General features: G+C 35.0%; 1 protein-coding gene across 1 annotated transcript in view; it reads left to right on the plus strand.

Annotated features, from left to right (window-relative positions):
* Positions 1-19,137, plus strand: part of LOC131079072 (callose synthase 10) — a 184,562-nt gene that overhangs the window by 75,577 nt on the left and 89,848 nt on the right. Inside the window, exons 19-24 of the mRNA XM_058016962.2 lie at positions 11,725-11,785; positions 11,948-12,029; positions 17,914-17,963; positions 18,185-18,271; positions 18,373-18,458; positions 18,635-18,662. Coding sequence (XP_057872945.2) covers positions 11,725-11,785; positions 11,948-12,029; positions 17,914-17,963; positions 18,185-18,271; positions 18,373-18,458; positions 18,635-18,662 — 394 coding nt within the window. The remainder of the gene's footprint in view (positions 1-11,724; positions 11,786-11,947; positions 12,030-17,913; positions 17,964-18,184; positions 18,272-18,372; positions 18,459-18,634; positions 18,663-19,137) is intronic.

The raw sequence follows: 19,137 nt of genomic DNA on the forward strand, positions 1-19,137 counted from the left end.
CCAGGTGTAATCTTTTTACAGAGTGATGGTGATAATTGGGGCTTGATCTTCTTAACCCACCTTCTTTCTTTGTGTCCTTGCCAAATTTCCTTATTGATTTCTGTAATAAAATTACAGAGTTGTGGGAAAGTTATTTCTGTTCCAGTCCTGACTAGGTCATCGAGGACTCTTTTTAGGTAGAAATCTCCTACAGTTGGAAAGCTCTTCAAAAATTTGTAATACATTGCTTCACAATCCTGTTAACATCTACTGTAATAAAAATTGAAATACTGATCTTGAAAATATTGATCTATTTGACTTAGATCACACCACTGGGATTCACAAAACCTATTATATGCCATTCTCTCAATGGCGTCTGTATGCCCAACAAACATGAGAGTTAGCTGATTGCAGACTGCATCTAATCCAGCATTAATCAGGTCTATTCTATACGTAGAATCTAGACGATCCTATGCTCTTCTGGCTATGACTGTCATCCCATTGAGGGCTTGTAGAATGATGTCTTGAGGCCGTATTCCTGTGTTGGTTGAAATGTAGTTTTGCACTCATGCTCTAAGGGCTTCTACACTTTTTTGGTTTTCTATGGGATCAAAATAATCAAAATTTGACCATGGTAGAGTCTCTGCTTTGAAATTCTGCAGATGTGGAAAAGTTCCCATTCCTTGATGGAATTGATTCCAACTGGTGCCATTTGCCAAATTGATCTTAGAAAAATTAAATTGTTGTTTGATTTTATTGATCTTGTATTGTCCGGTGGTAGGATTCCATTCCTTTTTGGGTTCAGGCTCAGGTAATGAGGGATTCAGTATACCTTTATGTTTTGCCTGAATGTTTTGAAAACTTGTTGCGCTTTCAGGGAAAGATAAGACCTTTTGTGCTGAGATTGGTTTGGCATATGAATCTGTCATATGGCTTTTTATTCCAACAGCTTCATTGATGATTGTTTGCTGTGTTTGAGTTACTTCTTTTACCATTTGATGGCTTAGAGAACTTGGGAATATTCTTCCATGAACCTTGTGGAAGAGGATGAAGAGGTGGAGTCAAATTAAGGGGACCATAATTCTGCCCCCATGGTCCTTGTGCAACCATTGCTACTGGCTGTATAGGTTGATATGGAGGAATTACAAATCGTTGCACTTGTGGTTAAATCAAAGACCTTGGTGCACTTGAAGCCTTACTTGGAATAGGAGATCTTTGACTGGTAGGTGGGAAAGTCCTTGTCCTTTGAAGATAAGAACTGGCATGCACAAGCAAATAATCAAAATGATGTTTTTGAAGAAGCTCAAAAATGGGATCAACAACAGCGTGTAACTTTGACTTGCCAGAGTAGAAACTGTTTAGGTGCTCGTATCCCCAGTAGAGTCGCCAAAAACAGTTGGGTTAAAATTTTTGTAAACTTAGGGAAGCATACAAAATGTGGATTTTCACCACAATGTTTCAGACAATATCTCTCAGAAGGCAAGATATGGTCTTTCCTCTTTATAAGGGAAGGCTCCGTCTTTTCTGCATTCTATATCCACTCTTAATGTACTTGCTATAATAACTTAGTTCTGTTTTTTCAGAACAAGCATTTATCCAATTCCCTATCTAGAATGGATTTTCTCTTTTCTCAACAAAGTAATTCTACCTTGTTGTAACTTAAGAACTTAGTCTAATTGGAAGCAAAGAGTCCGTGAAAGTACAAAGCCTTTCGTTGCTTCCTTTTCTGAAAATGACTTGAGGGATGGGTTTTTTGTATATAAGGAACTCAAAGTCTCCTTCAAATACTCAAATCCTATCAACCACTGTAACCCAAATAGTGATTATTACTGACACTGAAATAAGATTCGCAATAAATTGTAAGCACAAAGTCTTCCAAATATATCACAAAACTTTCTACCTTAACGAGATAACTCAACAAAGCACAAAGTCTTTGCCTTACTATTCACTTTATACAAAATTTTCAGTAAGATATCATAACACAAAGTCTACAATATTTTTACTTTATCTCTTTCAACTCAAATACTTTTCACAAAGCAAGATTTAATCTCAAAGAAAGTAGAAAAGAATGCCATAAGAACATTCCCTCACACATTAAAGCACTCCCAAGACAAAGATTGGATGCAATTTCTTTTCTTTAATTATATTTCTTGAATACACTACAAGCTCAAAGTCTTAGATAGCTTTTCAATTTTGCAGAGTTTCCAAGTATTAGCCAAAAGATAAATATTACAAAAAGATCTCTCATATATATAGAAGAGGGATAATGCACAAAAATAGGGAGAAGTTACAACTAATTGTGACTAAGTGAAAAGTAGGAGCCAATTTGACTTAGGACACGTGCAGTCGTATATGTGTACAAGTGCATATATGGAATGACACATGAGGTGTCAATAGCTTATTACAAAATGACACTAAGAAAACATAAAATAATCTATGTATGCACATCTTCACATTGGTCTTGTTTTGTGGAATTCTTCAAACTTTTGTATAGCAATTTTCTTTTGGGTTTCATCCCGTCCTTGAGTATGATTGGTGATGATCTTGACCTGTGTAATGGAATCTACCAAATCAATGCAACATTTCTTATGTTTCTTTAAGAGAGAATCCAAAAAATCCAGAATGAAGTGAAGAACTACCAATTTGTCAATAGAGGACAAAGAGAAATCCTCTTTCTCAATTTCAGCGGTTTCAACAAATTAAATTTTTTGATGATCACATCCTCATCAAGAGCTTTCTGATTTTCATCTAAGAAAGTGTAGGGAATTTTTGATACTTTATCCACAATTTCTTTCCTCTTATTTATACATTCCTTTTGAGCCTTTATCATGTCCTTGATAAGCTGCTCCAAGGTATTCATTTGATGCTCTAATGCTTCTTGCTGCTCAACATACATATTTGAGAAGGAATAACTCCATTACCTACAATAACATCTGAGTTGAAATCTTCAAAATCAAGCTCTTGAATTTGCTCCATTGTGAGTCGACAATAATCTAGTTTCTTGATATCATGCTCTCTCCTACAATCAATCCAGATGTCTTCAATGCGATGCACATGAACATATGGTTTCTTCAATTTAATCCTCATTCCTCTATAATCAAAGTCGGTCCTTGACTTGAAGAATCTCATGGTCACTCTTCTAATTTCTTCCTCCTTTGCCCTTGCTTTGAAAATTGAATTGATGGAGTATATGCCAATAGTTAATGCAAACTTGAAACTTGCCTTATGCGAACCAGACCGTGCTTTATGGATTGCCACCATTTGACGAGCCAATTCCATGAAGGCAATTTTATCCGATGGATACCTTGGGAGCATGAAAGGTTCACTATTAAAACATCCCACCCTAAGGTAGGTGAAGGTAAGAAATTGTAGGAACATAGATCCATATTGGTTCACCACATCCCATGCGTCATTAGACACTCTTTTGTTGCATAAATCTTTATTTCGCATGCACATATAGTATCCAAAGAATGCATCATTCACCCTTCGAAAATGATGGAAACAATTCTTCAATACCAATTGGGAATAGTATTCATACACAACAACTTGCCTTTTGTCTCTTGATATAGACAAACCTGGGAAATGTCTCATATAAGCTGCTGCATATTCTAGATAGGATTTCATATAAAACTTGAGGGTAGTTGGTACCTTAGTGAGTTGCTGACACAAAGCATCATTTATTTGCTTACCCCAATATATTTTCTCCTTGTTTTGCTTAATGATATGGATGTACTAATACATCCTTCCATAATAGGTATCTGAAGCATGAAGTCTCGTAATCTTGCTTAGAAGAGTAACCAAGTCATTGACTTCTTGAATAAGATTACTCCTGTGAAAGGTTTTTGGCCACTTGGCAATTGTAGGTCTTGAAGTTTTCAACCAATTATCGTTCATGTTTCTTTTGCACTTATCAAAATTCTTGTCATAGTAACTTTGCGCTGATTGCATGGCGATATCAACATACTTCTCAATGTTTGGACACTTGAAGATAGTGTTGAAAAAGTCCTCATCAAGCCTGATAAGCTTTTTGCCACTAATATCTTTCACGAATTCAAGGTCCTGAGCTGACATTGGAAATGTTGAGACCAGATGAATACTATTGTTAATAATAGGCTCCATTTTATAGTATGAGGGTGGCTGCTTGATCCTTTTGAGAAATTATGCTAGGCCCACATGACTTATTTCAATATCCCCTTATGTTTCAATATTGATGAAGGCGGGAAGACTAGGTGCGGATCTTGTTTTCTGAAGTTCATTGCCTTCTTTCTTGGAGATGGTTTCGTCATCTGTACAAGAATAACATTGTAGCATAGAGAAAACATTAATACTTGTGAAGAACAATCACCAACCATCTTGATCATTTGAATTGAACAGTATCATGTATGCACTGAATTTGGTGCTATTAGGGTTTCCAAAATCCTCATTGTATCATAGTAGAATAAATGTAAATCGGGTCGACAAACCCTATTTACATGTGTGTACATTTGGTGTAATTCGGGTTCGTAGACCTGATTTACATTAAAGGCTGAGTGTAGTTCATATGTGTAGTTCGGGTCTGTAAGTCCGAACTGCACACTGAAAAAGGGGACGACAAACTAGATGTAGTTTGGACCTACAGACCCGAAATACACTTGGGCAAAACGAAGTGGCAGTGTAGGTCGGGTATGTAGACCCAAACTACACCGAAAACATGTGCAAACGGAGGATAAGTATAGGTCAGGTATGTAAGTCCGAACTACACAAAAAATGAGATCGTGGTGTAAAAACCTGACCAACACCAAATGAAACATTGGTAGTGCAACATTGTTGTGTTCGGGTTTATAAACGCAAACAACACTTTCGATATAGTGCGGTTCGAGTTTACAAACCCGAACACCGCCATATGAAAGATGTGGATTGAAACATGGTGCTGTTTCGGTTTATAGGCCTGAACACCACCACGTGAATGGTGTTGTTCGGGTCGTTAAACCCGAACAACACCGAATAGGGTAGAGCAACGATAATGATTAAAACAAATGTGGTGTTCGGGTTGATGGTCTTGAATCACACCACATAACATTCAAACATTGGTGTGATTCAGGTTCATCAACCCGAACACACCATGGTTAACATCGATAAAACAAGCAAGAGAGATTGGTGTGTTCGGCGTTTACAAACCCCAAATCACACTATTAAAAAGAGAGACTCAAAACAAGGGTAAGATTTCCCAGCTAGGGCACAAAAACAAAATAAGCATGGATCGAAAAAGAAAGCCATAAAGCAAAAATCACCCAAAAAACACTTGGAATCACTGCGATTTCGGAAGAAAAGAGAGCCCAAACGAAGTCGCCTCCAAGCAGATTGAAAAACCAACAAGAGAAAATGCAGAATAAAAGAAATAAAAATGAATTAAAAGACTCCTAAATCAAATTGATGGAGACATTTACTTCAAACAAGCAGTGCAATAAACAGGTGCAAATCAGATCCATAAACCCGATTTGCACTTGAAATAGCAAGCCAAGGTGCATTTCAGGTTTATGAACCTGATTTGCACCTAAATGTGCCAAGTGAAGAGAAAAAGGGAAAGTGTAAATCAGGACTATGAACCTGAACTGCACCTGAAGAGCAAATTGGTGTAAATTGGGTCTATGAACCTGAAATACAGCTAAAACTAAAAGGTAAGGAAATCAAAATGATTCCAAAACAACAATCACGTGTGCTAGGTTACAAAATCATCTTGAAAAGCGTGCATAGAGCATTTAAACTACAAATGTTCCAAAAATTTGTAGGGTTACCCCAAATTTTACCGAAGTCCAAATTGGGGATAACACATCATTAGGATGATGATTGGTAATCCTCTCCTATAATGACGTTTTATTCCTATTTTCACAAAGGGAAGATGCATATACTGGTAGGCTTTAGGACTAGATTGGAACATCCTTCTATATTGTTGAATTTCTTAATAAGAAAACAACTTAATTTGACCTTCACTCATTCTTAACTCTATGTTGAATTTCACATACTTTACAAAGAAGCTTTGATCTATATTTAAATATGCCTTTCCTTCCTCTAACATCAGGATAGATTTCTTCTGGTCTCTTAAAGGGTACTTTAAATCTATTTGAAGAAAATCTATCTAAATCTCTAGCTTCTTTTTCCTCGCTATTTTGCTCGTTATGTGCAAAAGTAATCAGTTTGGGTAATATATTTAGTAAAAAATACTTGTTTATTGCGCTGCAAATTATAATCCTGTTCATCAAGTAATATTGATTCTTTGTCTGTGAATCAATCCATAGTATCCTTCAAGCTTCTTCATGATGACCAACGGTCTTACTGCCAATCACCTTACATTAGCATCACAGGGTCTTACTGGCGAGACTACGCTACTCAAATGTGAAGGAATATGATTGGATTTGATTGAGAATAGAAAAGAGATATTGACAAGAAGGAACATGATTAACAGAATAACCTTTCTCTGATACCAAATTTTTATTTATAGCTTTGAAGAGGATACATACTGATTAAACATAAGTATTACAGGATAATTTGATCATCACTTACATCACGCGCTATCTACTAGGAGTATTTGCTAGTCTGATTTTTGATATCTCAAAAGAGATAGATCATACTCTCTATGGCAGAATACAGATTTTCTAGGACATACTATAGATGTTCTAGATCTCTAAGCTCCTATGACTCTACTTCCCCACTCCTCCTTTCACACATCGTTGGCATTTATGAGCGAGTGGCTTCCTGTTATAGAAGCAATCAACTGCTTTTTCAAATAAATGGGAGAACAACGTGGTTGAGTTTTGAGAAGATCAACCCTACACGTGGAGGAGATCTACAAACCAATTTTACTTTATTGAAGAGATTCTTATTCTTAGTGACTATCCAATGACGTGGACCCCAATAGTTTGCGAGCAAGAAATAAGGAGAATCACCATGAGGACCCACAAGGCGAAGTGCGATCACTTTACAGACGAAAGCGAATACGGAAGAGAATCTTTTGATTACGAGAGATTTAACTTGTGTTCACTTTTTGGTGGTGAACTTACCCCTTTCATGAGGGTGTGATCCATCGTCAGTTGTCTTTACCGGACTTGAGTTACCTGTGAGGTGAACAGACCTAACCCTAGTCATCTTTTGCCTCAAAATCATATCCCTCAGGATCTATCTGGTGAGGTGGAGTAGCTAGATGTGGTTCTTTCCACATGATCTGTTGATAGTATCTGATGCAAGGGATGTCGCTTTTTAATGGGTGTAATCGACCGAATGGTTCAAGATATTGTCGAGTGTATTCCCATGTAGGAATCCGATTGTGCCATACTTGCCAAAGCCATTGTGAAGTTGTTAACTCGGTAGAGCATTCCCATTGTTGAGGCCTAAAGTTCTGAAGAAACCGTGTATTGATTGCGTTAGTTCTTGTAGAATGAAAAGTTACAGTAAATAATTTGGAATCATAACTATGGCTGCTAGGGAATTGGAAATCCTCACGAGGATAAGAATCTCTGAAGAAGTAATTGATTTCTCGCATGTGGTTTCTTAACCAAGTTTCTGGCTGTCTGATGGTTGTGGCATTAGCGATTGAAATTGGCCATTCGGTATCAAAAGCTTCGTAGTTCTCATCCTGACGGATCCCAAATCGCCCTTTTAGAATTTTTTTAATTTCTGAGTCTGTTTCCTGGGACACAACTTCTTAAAATACCCTCATGACTCAAAGTTCTGGAAGCATCAAAGTATTTAAGTCTTTGGGCTTCATAGTTCTCTACCAGCTGAGTCCTTAAATCAGTAAAAATAGTATTGAAACTTAGGAGATGTCCTTAATGATTTATTTCCTTAATAACTCTGACCGTTACTTGTTCTACTGCTCCTTTGCTGAGGAAATCGGCAAAAATGTTCTTCTGTCTTGGTGAGTGTTCTATTGGGAATTCAAAAGTATCCAAAAATTGTGCCCATCTCAACAGTTGTCCTCTCTTTACTTTATCCTTAGATTCCTATATAAAAAATTCTCGGAGATTCTGTAAATCGGATCTAAGGAGGAAAGATTGAGTAGCAATGAATAAATTAAAAGTCTTGAAGGAATTAATGACAGCAAGAATTTCCTTGTGGGTACTTTGATATTTAGTTCACTTCCCTTAAAACTTCCAGAGACATATTTGACAATTTCTTCATGTCCATTTGGGAGCTTTTCTTTTAGAATTTCTCCCCAATTGTGTTCACTGACATCAGTTTCAACAATGTTCTGACCACTTCATGGGAGTCGAAGTGGTGGGAATGAAGCATATTTTTGTTTGATTCATTGAATTGCTTCATCATAAATCTTTTACCATGCTGGAGGATTCTTCCTTAGGAGTTTGTTGAGTAGAGCTCTGTCCTGTGCAATATTATGGTAGAACCCTGCAATATAATTAACCAGACCAGGAAATCTTTGGAGCTCTTTAGTGTATGTTACAGGAAGAGAAGCTATTCGTGCAAGAATATGAGTTTGTGCTTCCATTCTCCCCAGGGGTAGAAGTTTGTAGGCTTCGCTCATAAAGTACTTGACCACTTAAAAAATGTTTAAATTTTAACTTAGTGAAACACCACAACTACAAAAACACTTAAAATATTTGGAAAAAACAAACATTTTTTTGGTGCAAAATACAACTGCGAAATGTATCAAATGAGTTATGTGTGGATCTAAGGGGCAACACCCCCAACGGGGTGGAGCGGTAGCTGTAGTGTCCCAGTCCAGTTTTGTCCTAAAATCTCAGAATTGTTCTCTTGTAATTTTGTCAAACATATAACACATAAACTCTCTGTATTCTGAATTGTGACTGATGTACTGATGTTTGTGTGATTGTAGGATGTATTTTGAGAGTTTTTCAATGCAAATGTATAAACCATCATTAAATATACATATACCAGTTCTTTGCCAAAAATAATAATGATAACCCAACTTCAAATGAACTTTATTTACTACTGATATGAATCTGATAAGAAAATCAGACTGTAATAGGGAATGGTAAACCTTATCAACTTAATGATTTCAACATACAATGTATAAAAGACATATCAGTTCAATAGCTCCTTGGTTTTTTTATGAATTATAATCACAAAATAACATATAGGAGCTGTTACAATGACTTTAATGGCTGCTTCCCTGGGACTGATTGTCTGATATGAGAAATGGACGCGACAACACAATATCTTGTTTAACAATAGTTTCCAGATTTAGTTGTAGGTCTGAAATGACAAGATTTGTTAATTCTAAGAGCAACTCAGTTCATGAAAGCATACCTAGATAAAGTCCTTTGAAACTTGATGAAGGAAAACTCCAAACAGCTGTCTTGTAGGTCTGATTCACCAAGCTAACAACCACATAGGATACTCAGAAAACACCAAGTTGGCAACCACTTAGGTCACTCAGAAAATTACTTGCAGCTCTTTCAAAACTGCCCTTTTCAACTCTGAAAACCTCTTAACAGGGTTGTTTGATCTTGGCGCTCAAGAAGTGCAAGAGCTGTCAAAACCTAGACCTGGAAATCACCACGATTCTATGGAGATGGTACAGCCTGGCTGAGTCTGATTTTTTATTGTAATAACCCCTTGAACCTTTGAAAGTTGTAGTAAACTTGCTCCAAACTGTGGTGCAAGAAGTAACTGATGCAGCCCAACACCAAACAGCAGTAAGATAGCTGATTTGAACTCCAAAATTGTCAGGAAAAGGGTGCGGTTAGGCAGGCAAGCTGCTTACTTAGAAAAATTAGCAATGAAGATTCAAAAACTAGTTTATTTGTTGCCCAAATCAATCCCTTGAAGTAGGATTTCCTTACACACCCTTGGAAGATCTTTCACAATTGCAGGTGTGATGACCTGTGAAGGTTTTCGTCTCCACAAGCTGCTCCAAACCCTCAGGTTGAGCTAAGCTCCTCTCAGGAGGCCATTGTGAAAAATAACCATCATAACATAACATACCCCAAAATGTTTTCCAAGTGCCTTTTTATAAAACTGCAAAACCATATGTCCTAATTAGGGTTTATTTCTCAAGCTCTCTTTATGATTTTAATTTGAGTTCAGTTAATTTTAATGTCACACTAACACCTTTTTATCATTTCTAGCTCCACTTGGGGTGGCGTCCAAGGAAAGTGACTTTATTATAAAGTCATTTTCATTACTTAATAATTCGAGCTTTTTAAAGTCGCCTTTTAATATCATTTGCAATATTACCAATAACCCCAACATGTAGTGAAATCCACTCTCTCTCCTAAGGTGTCCATACTCTCTCTCTAGACTTAAGTGAACTTTGGAGAAGTATAACTTGGGTTTTTATATAATTTTAACTTGGTAACATTTGGACATCATAATTAATAACTGATACCGTCCAATCCACTTGAGCAATCCATTTGAACCAAGAGAAAATCAACTTGACATGGGTCCTCTGACCATCCTGTTAGTTTACAAGGCCCTGGTGATAGACAAACTTTGATTGACTGATGCTGGTTAAGAAGGGGACATTACAGTAGCACACCATTCTCATAAATTTTTGAAGGGAGAAAAACAATGCTTATTGAGCCAAAAAATAAACTTTTTGGATTGTTTAATCCATGTTTTTTTCATGTTGGTGGTGTAGCAAGTCAAGTCATCGGTGTAGCAAGAAGTTGTGGGCAAAAAAAGCTTGCAAGTAGTCAGCAACTCCCTGAATTGGCGAACTATGGCCTTATCTTTTGCCTTGCCTATATAAGCAAGGTTCATGTTGTACATTATGTAGAGGTTGTTTTATAATAATTTGCATCTTGTATTCACTGTATAATCTAACATTTATTTTTTGTTTCTCTGTTGTGGAAGATTGCTTTTCGGTTTTGCAGGTGATCTTGTTTGCTTGAGTGAATTGTGCCACTCTTACAGGTAGTGGCATAGGGTTCTATTGTAAATGATCAGACTATTTCAACTTTGTTGCTAATGTGTTTATTCGATGTTGTGGTATGGTCATCTGCCATGTTGGGGTACTCTTCATTGTAGGACAGCCCTGCGGGGATTTCTTTAATTATCTTTATGATCTTATTAGCATTTCTGACTTACAAATTGATATTGAAGTAATATTTTTGTTTTGGAATTTTTTTTTGTTATATGCATGCGATGTTGTATTGAAAATTAATTTCTTGTTTTTAGACGACTGCAAATATGAATATATTTATGATCTGTATATGTTTTTGTATGGACAAACTGGAAAGGAACACAACCCCTATTTTTTCTTTTGGCTGAATACATGAACTGAACTTAAATCTGAACCTGAACTGGTTACTCATGTTCTATTGTTATCAGGGTAATTGATGTTAAGGTATTGTTATTGTCAGCTTACCTGTTGAATTTTAACATTAATCTATTTTATTTTTTTATTTAAGCCTGTTGAAATAAAAGACTGCATCAGTTATTGAAATAGCTTTGTACATGCAGAAACTTTAGCATACTCTACTGTTGAGTTTAATACCTTACTCCTAGAAGAAATACGAAGTTTAAGTGTTTCAATAACTACTAAAAACATCAGCTAAGCTTAAAGCATCTCTGATATTCAACTCTATGTTGTTTATTATTACTTTTTGCAGACTAAATGTATCTGCTCTTCTTGTAGAAATGATTCCTTGCAAGCAAAGATGTCACGTCACATTTTCAAGCTTACCCAACAAATCAATAAAGTTTTATCAATTTTTGATTTAATGCAATACGATTTATGCAGTAGACTTTTAACTGACGTATCATTTCCATTTATTGTTTGGATTGCAGATACGTGTTCTTCTGGTTGGTGATTTTTGGATGCAAGTTTTCTTTTGCATATTTTCTTCAGGTACATTGTAAAAAAAGAAAATGAAACATTTTATAATTCAGGTCTTATTTACTCATAGATTTGGGAAATCATGTTTATAGTTGTAATTCTGAGCATATCTGAATTTTTCTATGCATATTGCTTCCAGTAACTGAACTATCTACCATAAAAACATGTTGACAGATAAAACCATTGGTAAAGCCAACGAGGACAATTATTCGTCTCCAGGATTTGCCTTATTCATGGCATGATTTCGTATCAAAAAGTACGACTGCTCTTCGCTTATAATTTTCACTATCATTGATTCTAGAATATCATCTACTGCTCGTAATTTGCATAGTTAAATTGGAATGTAAATTTAATTTCTGTAGTGTAATGTAGTGATTACTTAGAAATTTCCCTGTTATATTAAATATATTACAGGGATCTTCCCTTTTAATTAAAAAAAGGATCAATAATTTAAATAGAAATTTATACTGCTGTGAAATTTCAATGGTTTGGGTGTATTTGACTTATGAGAAAAATATTTATATTGATGTATTAGGGTCTTTGGACATACTTTTAATGATTTTTTGGAGCATAGGATGTACTATGTGTCATTTACATCCTGATTTTCATTTTGGGATGGTGGTAATGTAAAGATACACCTTTAATGAAATGAAGTAAACTTGTATGGGTTCCCTACTAGTATCATTGACTTTGTAATAAGCATGGACAGGCAGAATTAAATCTGAATTTGAAACATTAGTGACACAAATATTATTCTAGACCAAAGAAGCTACATTGTCCATGCAAAATCTAGACATGTTCCTATCTGAAAAGACGTCTTGAACTTGATAACATACCAACAATTAGGCTTGGGTTGGTTCTTGCAAAAAATTGGTATTGGCAGAACCAGTTTTGCAAACTTCTCAAATGCTTTTTGGTGGTAATTCTCATAGTTTGTGCACATGCTATGGTACAGTAGGGTGAATGATTGATATATTGAATCTGACTATGTTTAATTTTGAGGAGCACTTGTTTGGATGTTGCTTTGAACCCAACTATTTGTAGTGATCTCTTTCATAATGGCACATAAGTGATGCTTGCTGGGTCTCGAAATCATTAATTACGCCACTAGAGGAATCAATTCACTGCAAGGCTAGGTAAATGTTATTCCTGAAGTAGAACGAGTCATCAACAATAGGTGAGGGATAACATGTCAGTTGTTGAGATTGGATAATCGCTTCTTCATTTTGGGTTCAACTAGAACTAGGATGGTGTTAATTACCACTAATTATAGAGAAATTGAAAATGTTGTAGTATCCAAGGTTTGCTTGGCCTGAAAGGTTTTCAATAAACAAATGGCTAACCTAGTACATATAAGGCTTATTTTAATTTGAAAAGAACATCATTGTACGATTGCAAGATGCGGGTATGCAAACGGTAATTCCATAGGATAAGTTTAATGTCCCCTTTTTGGGATCACCTTCTACTTTGCCCTAAATTCAAAAATCTAGAATGAAACAAGGGCAAACATGGTTAGGGATATAATCTTCATTTAAGAATAAGATCAGATAAACCTATTTCCCGAAACCTGCAATGAGGTTAGACAACAATGTAGATATAACTAATGAAAGACATCCAATTCTAGGGTTACGATGTGTATATATTGATCTACACAACAAATAACGACATTTATATGGAAACTCAACCATAACAAGGGTTGAGTTGGAAGACATGATTAGGTGCCCCAAGTATCCTATACCCTAGATCCAACAGCAAGACCTTATCCTCTGTGACCTCATGTGGTCCTTAACCATCATCATGAGGTGGCATACCTAGTGAGGGCTATTCACCGTTTCCCTCCATCACATCAATCTCTCACCTCTAATGATTGATTCACTTCAACAATAATTTGCCTTTGACCCTCATCTATTTATCATCCTAATACCTTAACAACTTTACTTATATCTGTGAGCCATGGTGGAGAAGAGGGGAAAGATTGCGGAGTGTGCCCCTGAACCATCTCTTCCTAGACCCAAAGACCGCACCCTTTGTACTCCTTTGGCCTCTATGGGCTCATCTTGTGCCACTTTGAGGTGGCATATCTAGAAGAGTGTACATACACTGTACCCCTCTCACAATACTCCTTAACTCCCCTTCACCATGTTTAGAGATGTATAAATATTTATGTTACTTACATTTACAAGTATAGTATTACATTGAAAGTGTCATACTACATTGGCAGCATTATACCAGATTATATTAACAACATTAGCTTCAGATTACACTAACCTTATTATGTTAATTTCTCCTTATGTTATACTATATTATTAGTATTATTATGCTCTTAGTAGAATTGAGTTGTGTTTCAATAATATTAAATTGTATTAATATTAATTGTATTAACAATATTAAGTTGTATTGGTAGTATTAATTTGTATTAACAGTACTGAATTGTATTAACCATATTAAATTATATTAACAATATTAAATACTATTAATGATAGTAAATTTTACTAGCAGCATTATACAATGTTAGCAGTCCTATATCCTTTTATCCATACCCGTAATGGTTTTGCTTGTGACTGCTGACATATCTATTTTCGTCTTACCTTATTTCCTCCGTACCTTTCCGTCTGTATTCTCCTTGTCTTACTTTCCCGTGTATGCAGGAGGGAGAGGGGTCAATCGTATTTTAAACCCCCGATTTGCTGACTCTTCTAAAAGGATATGATTCCTTGGACAGCTGTCCCTTGGATCATGTCTTTCAATGCAACATATTATTCTTAAATACAGACCGGTGCATTAATAACAAATAAATTTGATAAATGTAATAGTAATTTGTGAATAATTCTATTAATGATAATATGTAATGCACCTAGTAATAAATTTATATTAATTGCAAATAATACAATACTTAGGTTAATTGAAATTGTGGACAACTCTTTTAATATTAATTGTGGATAACTTTGTCAATAATAATTGCAAATTGTGGATAACTCTTTTAATATTAATTTGGGAATAATAATAATAATAATAATTTTTTTAATAATAATAATGTACTGAAATGATTAAACTATTCCATAAAATGAACAAATATATGTATATCTAAAATATATAAATGGAGATAATATAAGGTATATTACAATAACTACTATGGCTCACTATTGACGCTCTTGTTGATGAGTCGCTAAATAATGAGGTGCATATAAACCATCAGCTTGCTCCTAAACTATTGCAGAAAGAATTCTTTAGTTTTGTAATTGTTTTGTTGATTCTATGTAGATCCATAGTGATTGGCTTAATTAATTATTGTGCCTCCATGATTCTTGCCTTTCACAATGATGTGGATGCTTATATATTGTGGCCATTTTTTTGTATCTCACTCCGATTGTTCTTTAATTGCTTTTTAACGTTTTTCTGTCTATACCAAAGCTTCATTATTTTCTTTTGCACATTAGTGTTTATTTTTTCCCATAGATTTTAACCATGGATAACCGAGGATATTATCCAACCATAAAAAATTGAAAGCAAAACATAAAACACTATTCATAGAGAGCATCAAGCCTTCAAAAATAAAAAAATTGAATATCCTTACTTTCTTTTGATTGTCTTTGATTTGGTTTGGTGTACTTTGAGTTGCTTGGCTAATGATGCAAATCAGGGAGAGGGAGCAAAATAAATGGTAGCCTGCTCCTTGTAGTCGCACACATAACACACAATGCATTATGAGAGTGCTCACAACTCATAACATGATCGTTATTTCAAAATTGGAGATTAAAACCAAGTGGCCCTATAGGGACTAATCATCTCATACTGATAGCCTCTCACTGCTTTCTACTTTTCTTACAAACAGCTTGGAGTAAGAACATAATTTATACTATCATACTCCTTATATATATATCTATCCTCAACTAAGGAGGAAGGAATTATAAATATTGCTCCACTACACTCATTTGTTTCTCGCTCTATTTGTCATAGTTCTTATGTAATGTCGCCTACTAGGTTTAGGCCTGTTTTAACCATAACTAATCTATTTCAATTTAGTTATGACTTAAACTAAAATGATTAGGAGACAAATCTATCTTAACATGAATCAAATCTGTGATACTCAATAGTTCAATTAATTTATCAATTATTAATAAGTAAATTATTTTATTTACCCTACTAGATGATTAATTCAATAATACTAGATAATTAATTTTATCATCCATAATTCTTAATGCAAGTGTCAACCTTTGTTACTATTTCAGTTCCAAGGAAGGAGAGGATGTCTATGTTACCAAAGCGCTTAGAGACCAAAATACAATAGGCTCCCTCAAAGTTTAGGGATCCAAGCCCTTACCCTATCTTGGGACCATGCCCTCAAAGTTTACAGGATGCTGATCCTTACCCTTATCTTGGGAATCATCTTATTGAATGGATTTGGACTGTCCCTCTTTTGAAATAATTCAGTCCCTTATTCTTAGGTACTGACAGAAATAACAAGAATTAGACTATAAGTATACTAACTTCTTATGTATTATGAATATATATGAAATTAAGTATGGCTGTCATACATATTGCAGTCCATATTAATATTACTATTAAATTCTGCATCAGAACATTATCAGGCTTCATATATTAAGCACATTCCCATGCATATCACCAAGAACAAGGATGCTACTGCCTTTAACTTAATAACAGTTCTGATCTGATCTAATCGATGGTGATAATATATATTTGTCTTCTGTAGTTTTAAACTTATCTGTTGTGATGGATGTCTCCCATGCCCCCTTGAATAGTCAGTCATGTTGCTTATATGTCCCCTTAATCGGTTGGAAGGGTATGTCTCTTCCACGGGCCACCTTCCTTGTAAGAGTGGTGACTTATTTCATGACCTTTGCCGCTAATAAACAATTGTTTGTGATCACCTCTTAGTAATACTTGTTATTGTGAATATAGTTTCTATCCTCCTTATTCCATTCGTTATCCTGCTGTTTGCAGTTGGATTGCTGCCTCATGCTACTAAATCTCTATTGCTGCTCCTTATTAAATAATCCTATTATGCCTGGAGCAATTCGCACCTTATAAAGAAGCGGTACTAATTATAATTAAATCGTGGCTATTTATAATCACACTAAAACCGCATCATTTGCTGACTATAATAAAATCGCTACCAGTAATTCTACGCTTCTTAATAGCATTCACTTAACCAATAGTTTATTACCAATTGTGGGAGATCGCTGTTATTAGGATGAATGAACCATTATTGCATATGATATTTTCCATACCTGTTGCAATGATGCAGACTATTACGATTATTGAAATTGTGAAGTCTTACATAATGTAAGACAATTGCAACAACTGGTTTTCTGTTTATCATACATCGGATTAGGGGCATGACATCTTAGCATACATCTTTTTTTTAGTTTTTATTTATTTTAAAAGTTTCTACGCTCTTCATGAAGGAGTAATAACTGGTTGTCATTAGCCACAAAGGTAGAACCCATGACCCTTTTTGGATGAGGAGAATTTGTAACTATTGCTAACTAATATTTGAAGTGCGAAAAATAATGTAACTGACATTGCTATCTTAAACACTAGTCTGTGTGAGGTTTTCCACATCTTTAGGCATTCATAGTTGTGGTAGGCATAATAGATTGGTATTTGTTAAAGGACAAATGCAGATGTTCTAACATCCATGTCCAACAACAATAAAAGGAAACTTCAATGTATCTCAAAGTTTTCAACTAAGAGTTAATGGAGCAAGTCAAATGACATGCCCACACCTCAAATTCCTTCGATTAGAAACTATTAACCATAAACATTAATGTGAAGGATGTCCATGCCCAAAAGAAATCTGGCGAGTCCCAAAAGCAATAAGAATAATGAAAGTAAATCAATGTTCCGCCAAGTTTTTAGGACAGGGGGACGTGTTTTAGGGACAGATTCTTTTGAATGGGATAGATTTCTGTCATTGTGTAATGTCAGCAATGTCCAGAAAGATTCCCTATGTTTTGTAGTTACAAATTGCCCAATGTTTATGGACTTTCCATTCTGCCTTAATTTTATGACAGATATTTTTTATTTGATTTTTGTATATGCCACTGCTGATGAACTAGATGTATTGGTTGGTATTGAAATTAGTATACTGATGTATTAACTAATTCATTAATTTGCAGACAATCACAATTCCTTGACTATTGCCAGCCTGTGGGCCCCTGTCCTTGCTGTGAGTATTTTATCTAACCAGCTTCTTTGTGAATAGAGATTATTGGATGTATGATTTATCATGCTGTAGATAATTGTGAATTTAGTTTACATGTCTAGTTAGAATAATAATTGTTAGGATGAGTTTTTTTAATGTGTAGATTTAGTGTTACTATTTTCTTGATGCACTAGTTTTATCATTTATTGGTTGAGGAAAACAGGTTTATTTTTGATGTTCTGTAGATTTATGTGCTGGACCTTTACATTTTCTACACTATCTTATCTGCTATTGTTGGGGGTCTTATTGGAGCACGGGCTCGACTGGGAGAGGTGCATAAACATTTCAGTTGTTTTTCTGATTTTTTAGTGGTTGTCATTCAGTCATATGTGAAATATCTATGATATCTTATATTGTGTTTTCCCTTTCACAGATACGATCAATTGAGATGGTTCACAAGCGATTTGAGAGTTTTCCTGAAGCATTTGTTAAAAACCTTTTCCCATCAAAATTCAATAGGTTCGTTTTTGAACTCTTTTATTTTTAACTTCAATTGCAAGGTGCCAATCTGGTGCAAATTATGAAATTGATTTGAAGAAAACCAAAATTCATGACTCATATGTCATTCTGTTTTAAATGAGCAAATTTCTGTTTTTATAGTTCCTTTATGTCTTATAGGAGTATTGCTATTGCAGGCTGGAAGGCGATATAGCTGCTCCACAGGTGAAGCATTTATACTTGGATTGAAATTTCAAACAATTATAAGACATGTTTTTGTTTCAAGTAGTAGTATGTTTTTTATTTGGAAAGAAAAATTCATTTATTTTGATATCCATAATATGAAGTAATCTTTGTGGGAATCTTCTTATTATTAACTTGAATAAAGTACAGCAAGAAGGAAGATAATAGTATGGTAGGAAGAGTACTTATTATTGTTCTGGGAGGATGCCATTAACTGATGCAGATTATAAATAAAAAAGTAACTCAGGAATGTCTCAATATTTTTCAGAATGAGACGTTGCACCTTAAGCTGCCCTTTTTTATATCATATGATTTAAATAGCTTTGTAGGCTATTCAGGTAACATTGTGTATGGATGACTGGTTTGAAATAATTCTTAAATCAAGAAACTTGTGCTGCATGTACTTCATGAGAATCAATAATGAAAATAGTAGAAAAACTTACATTCTTTTTGCAGG

This window comes from Cryptomeria japonica, chromosome 4 (assembly GCF_030272615.1).
Source record: "Cryptomeria japonica chromosome 4, Sugi_1.0, whole genome shotgun sequence".
Taxonomy (NCBI): domain Eukaryota; kingdom Viridiplantae; phylum Streptophyta; class Pinopsida; order Cupressales; family Cupressaceae; genus Cryptomeria; species Cryptomeria japonica.